General features: G+C 35.8%; 1 protein-coding gene across 1 annotated transcript in view; it reads left to right on the top strand.

The window, feature by feature from the left end:
* LOC108735472 (homeobox protein prospero-like) overlaps positions 1-7480 on the top strand; it is a 124982-nt gene that overhangs the window by 103220 nt on the left and 14282 nt on the right. Inside the window, exons 5-6 of the mRNA XM_025979943.1 lie at positions 2693-2695; positions 3351-3528. Coding sequence (XP_025835728.1) covers positions 2693-2695; positions 3351-3528 — 181 coding nt within the window. The remainder of the gene's footprint in view (positions 1-2692; positions 2696-3350; positions 3529-7480) is intronic.

Here is a 7480-nt window from a genome sequence, read left to right as displayed (position 1 = left end):
TATATATAAGATGTGTATGGTATGTTTACAATTTTCTTAACCTATTAGTGTTTAGTTTTTCTTAAATTTTGTACAGTATGGTCATGCCGTGTCATGTCCTGTATTAAAAAATTTTTACTACACCAATAAAGATGAAATATTCACTGTTTATCACCGAAAAAAACTAAAATGTATAGGAAGAAGTTTTAAAGAGAAAATGCGGTCTTTTATGAAAAGTAAAATATTAAATTACCTTTCTGATTAAAAGCAAAGCTTTAGTACTTTTTCCTTTTACTTTCCTTTTTTATACCGGAGTTCGTTCAAATTCGTCGTATTCTAATAGAAGACCTTAACACTTGTGGAATCTCAAAAACGTCTATTAATTAAATGGATTCATTCAAAAAGATATGGAACTTACTTGAAAGAACTTCTTCATTCAAAAATATATACTCTTAGCTAGGCATACGGACTAAGAACTCGAAGTGTCCTATAAGTGTCATGACTGCTTCCGGTTAACGTTTACAGAGTTTCAGGTTGTTAAAAAACCTTTTCAAACTTTAGTTTGACACAATTCGATAGGCATTAAAACATCACAGAAAAAAATTAAAACATTCCATCCACTATAATGAGTAGACCATTTTAAATTATGAAATATCCTTCGTTACAGAAATGAAGATTACCTCTCTATGATGTCATTATTTAGTTTTTAAACAGTCAAATAATTTTAATATCTTTTCAATTTAATTACCACATACGCACCGCCAATATTTAAAATATAATATGAATATATTATAATTACTATATACTCATGCTATTAACAACCAGAACAAGTCGCTGATGTCTTCTATTGGTTTTTGGGCTTGTTGATCTTTGTCTGGAGATTCTTGCAGACTGGCGAGAGTTGCTCCAGAGCCGATTGGTTGGTATTTTCGGTTCACTGTTGGTTTTTAGTGATTCCCTGTTCAGTCTGGAACATTATGATGATTCGGTGACAAAACGTCAGTATCTTCGAATCTGATTTTGAGGCCTACACTGTTTAAAGTGTGTTTTGTCACTGTGGATTTGCTAGTGTTCCACACGTGCAAGGAAGTCGGTATGCGCCTGGTGTTTGTCCTTGGCTGGCTGAAGAATTTTTCTTCGTTGGTTTGAAGGTACGATAGCTCTAATACTGATTTAGTAGCAATCCGATTCTGTCTATTACTTTGGAGATGTGCGGTTCTTTTTCCGCTAGGTTTCTCGAAAGCATTGTTGGTTTTCTTTGCCGGTGTATCTATTTTTTTCTCAATGCGGTTTCTAGGTATTCCAGTTCTTTCTGCAGCTTGTCAAGCTTACATATCATTCGGGCGTGTGTTAATGTTTTCATTACTTGTCTCCATTTTTTGGAATAGACGATGGTTGAAATCTTTGTGAAGGTATCTGTCGGTGTGTATTCCTTCACACAGATTCCAACTACCCTTAAAGAGATGGAAAGATAGGATGGTCAAGCACCTTTTGGGACACAAAGAACTAGTTAAAGGCATACTCTAAGCAGAAACAAGAGTAAAGAGCAGTAGGCCTAAATTGGGTTACTGTTCACGAGCATATCGTTCTAGGTTTTGGGAAATGAGAATCTTAGCTTAGGTTAGGAAGGAATCAGCCACTCACCAATAGTTATTCATCTGTCTTTCCGTCCTACTGACAGAAATTTTAATGAAACTTTTAAAAAGCTTTGTTTCAAAACGAGAAGAATATTAGTTTATCTGAATATTGTCTTCTCATATCTGATAATCGATTAGGGTTGGTCAGAGAGATGATTTTCGCGATAGAAGATTCAACAATTTGTCAAAATTTGCGCTATCGTCACTGCTCACCGGATTTAATTAGTCACGAAGAGGAACATTGTTTTTAATTAATTACTCGCCGCCGAATCTCGTCAATCAATAATCAATTATTGCTGTGATTAATTAAAGGGATAATAAGGTGGTAAGACGGCTTCAGATTTAGTTCCGTTGGGGGGCGGAAAGGGCGGGACGGGGATGATACGATATGTGGACGGACAATTTCTCACATCCAACGTTGCCAAGTTAAAAATATATAAATTTTTATCGTGAAATTATATACAGAGATAAATTTTCTAATGGAATTAGTCTGCTTCTGATCTAAAAGCGTAAAACGTTTTAACGAGTAAGTTTACCTACTTTTATCAAAATAATATTGTTAACAGCAATAATTAAGTTGTAGCTACATAATCACACTGTTTACTACAACGAAAGTTAAGATCTTTTTATTTAATTATATGAATAAATTCAACTCAGTGGCTCAAATTATTAAATACTTTGCATTTATTTCTTAAAGTTTTTTAATTGCTCATGTAATTATCTTTTATGGGTATCATAGATAAGCTTTAATACATATGTAAAAGAAAAAGTTTCAAGGTTGGTTAAAAATTGTGCAATTTGTTGTTTGAAACTGAAATGTGACAACTGAGCTAAATGTTCCTAATGAATGGTCAGTAGTAATTATAGCATCAGAGCTATCGGCTCTGCTCTCTGCAAGCGAAGCATCCGAATTTCGAAGCTAAACTCTCCCATGTTCGTTTTAAGAGCCACTGGGCTGCCCGGCTGCATTGACCGATGCGATATCTGGAGTCTTAAATTTTTAATTTGTAGTAGCCGTAGCCGCAGGGTAGAAGCACGCCGGTGTTTGTAAACAACACGCAGCTCTTTTCAATTAGAACGTGCTGTACTGTTCGTATTCTAACCGCGGATAATTATAATTCGCACAGCCATTGTACATAAATATACCTACACGTCCATTCACCGAGTCCGAGATAGCGAATTGACTTTTAGAAAATTACATGCAATTATGTTGTTGCTAATAAAAACGCAAACAGGAAAAGGNCAATTTTTTGCGATTTAATCCAAGATATAAAAATTAAATGTGCCTATCGAAACTTTTAAGCTTGCTTTACAAAAGACATTTATACTTGGCGTAGGATGTTCCTTGACGGGTGCAAAAGCTGAAAAAGCACGACTGACTGATGTGATTGTAGCATTTGATGGTCTTCTCTAGACCTATAACTTATAAAAGGTTAAGTTTTCAGTAAGGTATCTCTGCAATTCTAATCGCTTCAAATCACAATAAGAAACCTTAGTAAATGTGCTTGATCCAATATTTTCTTTTCCTGTCGGCTTAAATCCAGCTGCGTCAAATAAGAATTGTGAAACCGAAATTACATACTTGCAAGGGGAATTTGGTTACACCCACCCATTCGAAGATTTTCAAATTGACAAATTAACGAAAAAAAAAGAAACAGTTTTCATTTTCTTTTCCGTTTGAAGATAAAAATAATATTGTAGTGAATGTAATTATTGCCAATTCTATTCGAACAGATGTTTCCTTAACGTCTGAGCACTCGTCAACATTGACACCCATGCATCTCAGGAAAGCCAAGCTGATGTTCTTCTGGGTCCGGTATCCAAGTTCAGCGGTTCTAAAAATGTACTTCCCAGATATAAAGTTCAATAAGAACAATACTGCCCAGCTTGTCAAGTGGTTCTCTAACTTCAGGTGAGTCATTTTATCCTTTTTTATTTCACGAAACAATTTTCAAAACATTCGAATAAAAGGTTTTTTATTTACATTACATTCATTCAAAAAATGCTATTGTACGTGGAACCGAATGCAGATATACATAGGTATCAGTTACTAAATAACACCGAGCGACATGGCCTAGAGGTCTACCATTGCTTAGCATTCGGGAGGACGCCGGTTCGATTCCGGGTCCGTCTGCCTTGGTCCAAGTTTTTCTGTGGTTTTCTTGGATTACTTAGGCAAATGCTGAGACAGTAATATTCCACAGATAATCTTTCACTCTCTTCTGTCTTCATTTCGTCCGTCTCATCTTTCTCACCCGAACCACCACCCATCCATTCCTACGATTTCTGAAAGCAGGCTGAAGAGGGCCTTCCGCCCTACCTTCCAACATAGTCCGGAGGGACTGTCCGTCCACCAGCATTACTGGCTGGTGGGAATGAAACACCCTGAAGTTTTTTTTTTTACTAAATAATTTATGGTACAAAAACTTCTTTTTGATGATGAAAATCATTACGATTATTTGTGCTTTACACATTGTAATTGTGAAATACAAATAAGTTGAAGTGTGGTATTAGATGAGTTACGTGTCTCTCCTCCAGTGACGATACCGTTATGAAGTAAAAAGATCAATAGATTTGAAAGTATTGCCGGTTTCAATTAGGGTCCATAAATTACCCGATAGATAGGGATTCGATTCGTCCCCCCGCCCCTTTCGATTTACGAATAGATTTGCACGACAAACGTTTCGAAAAACAATTCATTCACTTCCATGGCCACCTACGGACTGCACTTTTGCCCTAAGGCCAACACATCATAGCGGTTCAAATAACAAAAGAGGCCCGTTTCATTTCCTAGTTGCCATGTATTCAGTTGTTTCTGTGTTCAAATGAAAACTGTCGGAAAAGTTTTTCCTCGTTCTTGCTCATACGAATACCTGCGAACGGTGGGCCGTGCGCAACAAGGATGACTAGATCGGAGTTAAGGTACGGCGAACAAAAATTCGCCCCGTGTGCAGGATTAGTAGTCGAAACAAAAAAAAAAAACGCATCTCGAGTACGAATCCGAGCATTTTGGATTATAGTAATAAAACACATTTAGAAAATTCAAAAGTATTTATTAGGGGATGTAACGAAATAGAGAGGCATTTACAGCAAGGCAAAATAATTATCACTTGCTTATGACTTTTCATAAAACACATTTAGAAAATTCAAAAGTATTTATTAGGGGATGTAACGAAATAGAGAGGCATTTACAGCAAGGCAAAATAATTATCACTTGCGTATGACTTTTCAGGAAAATCATTTATTTTTTGTTCTGTATCTGTGAAATTATTACGTTTTACCTGCGGTTTCGGCCGCGTCGATAACTTCAATACCTGTTAAAGGTCATCGACGACCACATTAAACTAATTCTTTTTATCCCTCGGGAACAGTGTTTTCTTCTGTATAAAAGGTACCCTATGTCCTTTTCCTGGCAGTGTGTGTACAAAGTTTCATGATAGTCGATAGAGTAGTGAAGGCATGAAATCGTAATAAGCAAACAATCAAACAAACAAACAAAGTCACATTCTAATTGATTGTATTGCTTAGGATATTCATTAAGTTCATATCGATGCCCCAAGAGTGTAAATGATGTGATTTTATAAAGAATTTATGAATTCAATTTTTTTCACTTGCCTCATGTCATGGAGTTCTTTTAGATAGGTCTAAAGTACAACAAAAAATATGTCAGAAACTTCCAATTTAAACTTTCAATCGTCTATCTATCGATGAAAAATATCTAGAAAAAAAATATTTATATGGCCTTATTTTAAGTTAATACCTTAAAGGAAACTGTAACAAAAGAATTCTTTGAAAATTAAATGAAAGCACTGAACTTATTCTGGTCAATATTGTCACACGGTATCCATAAATTTATATACAGGTCGCTGGTACAAAGTTGGTACATCTAAATTCTTTATTTAAAAGTACAAGCTAACGCCTACTTACCTACTACGTTACTGTGTTAGTAGATCATTTAGCAACCGTTTAAATAGCGAAATAAAAAATGATAATGTAGTCAAGTCAATAAGTCTAGAGTCAAGAGTCGAATTGGAAGATTACGAAGATGCAGGGTGGTAAGACACCTTGTGATAGTTCTTTGCCATTTCTACGTTCCCCACTTAGATAATTTCGCTTCTTTATGACAGTAGAAAATTCGCTTCTTCGATACAATATTCTTGGATTTATTCGCAAGTTAGGCCAACGTTTTACTCCTAGGTTGGGAACATATCAAGGCTCTTTACTTGCTGTCCCTTTCATTTCCAAACAATAGTATCTAAGTTAGTTTTTATAAGTGCATTCCATTAAAACTATTATAAGTAAGTAGTATTAACTATTGAGTAGTCAGTTCAGCTGCAGAACGCTTTCATATGTGCGATCAACACGGTCTTCATTTTTATGAAGCATCGATTTGTAAAGAGTTTTTACCGTAATAATAATAATGGAAAGTTAATGTATGTATGCTTGCAATTCTGATTAGAAAATGTTTCGTCAAGGTCTTCCATTATCTGTGTTTTTAATGTGTACGTACAACGTTTCGGCTGGTCCTATCTTCAGCTCTTTCTTCTATGTTGTTATCACTGATATACTAAAGTAGTGCAACCGATTTTGAGACGTGTTCACTGTTCTATTAGAGTCTCTAATAAAGTTTCGTCATCACACTGTAACAGTAACTCACCTGAGCTTACCAATTACTTTTGTTTTGGATAAATACTGCTTCATTCAATTTTCTTTTTCAACAATATTGTTCATTATGCATTACTTTACTTTTAGAGTGTTTTGAGTTCCACGCGTAGTCAGCGATTCCTTATGGATTTTATGTTGTTTTAGTCTAATTTCCAAAGAACGCTTAGCTTTACCGATGTACTAATTGTACGAGTGAATTTTCACAAGGTAATCTTTCTAAATTAACATTTATTTCGCTTAAATTTTGTAATTACCTTAACAAGAGTGGAAATACAGGATAGTCGATGCTATGCTTTTTTCCGGGCTTTTTGGCCATGGTCCGTGGAATCTTGCTTTTCCAAACGTTTCGCCGTTCTTTGCTGACGGCATGTTCAGTGGTGACTGGGCAGGTGCTGAGTCGTAACTGAGGCCAAAGCCTAAGAATTACAATGCAGGATAGTGTTACTCCTAGGAATTTCATATTTATTAGAAATACATGTATAAAACCTAAATTTGTTCAATACGTTACATGTTGCATCTTGCCATATTTATATTTATAATAAAAAAGTATCGCCTGGTAAAAATTGATCTGAAACTCCATCATACGCGCATAAATCTATACGTCTTAAATTATTTTTTACGATTAATAAAATTACTTCACAAATAATACGCCATAAAAATTATCATCATCATCATCATAAGGTCATCAGTCCTAAGACTGGTTGGACACAAACCTCCACTCTTTCCTATCCTGAGCTAAACTTTGCATTTCCCTAAAACTAGAACAGCCTCTAATAGGTCTCTGACTAGACCTTCATGCCTGAGAAGGTGTCCTACCAACCTATCTCGCCTATTTTTTATTGACTTCCATAGAGTCCTCTGTTCTCCTATTCTTTCCAATAATTCTTCATTTCTAACCTTTTCTACCCACGATATCCTCATCATCTGCCTACAACACCACATTTCGAACGCTTCTAACCTTTTCTTTTCCTCCGCTCCCACTGTCCATGTTTCGCTCCCGTACAACGCCGTGCTCCAAACATACACCATTAACAACCTTTTCCGAATTTCTAAATTAACCGTTCGCGAGCACAGAAGTGACTTCTTTTTATTAAAGGCGACAGGACCCTGCGCTATCCTCTGCTTTATGTCCCTACTACTCCTTCCATCCTCACTTATCTGACTTCCTAGGTATCTAAAATCAGCCACTTCTTCTAATT

This window comes from Agrilus planipennis, unplaced genomic scaffold (genome assembly GCF_000699045.2).
Source record: "Agrilus planipennis isolate EAB-ADULT unplaced genomic scaffold, Apla_2.0 scaffold91, whole genome shotgun sequence".
Classification (NCBI taxonomy): Eukaryota; Metazoa; Arthropoda; class Insecta; order Coleoptera; family Buprestidae; genus Agrilus; species Agrilus planipennis.
This window is presented reverse-complemented; position numbering and strand designations above follow the sequence as displayed.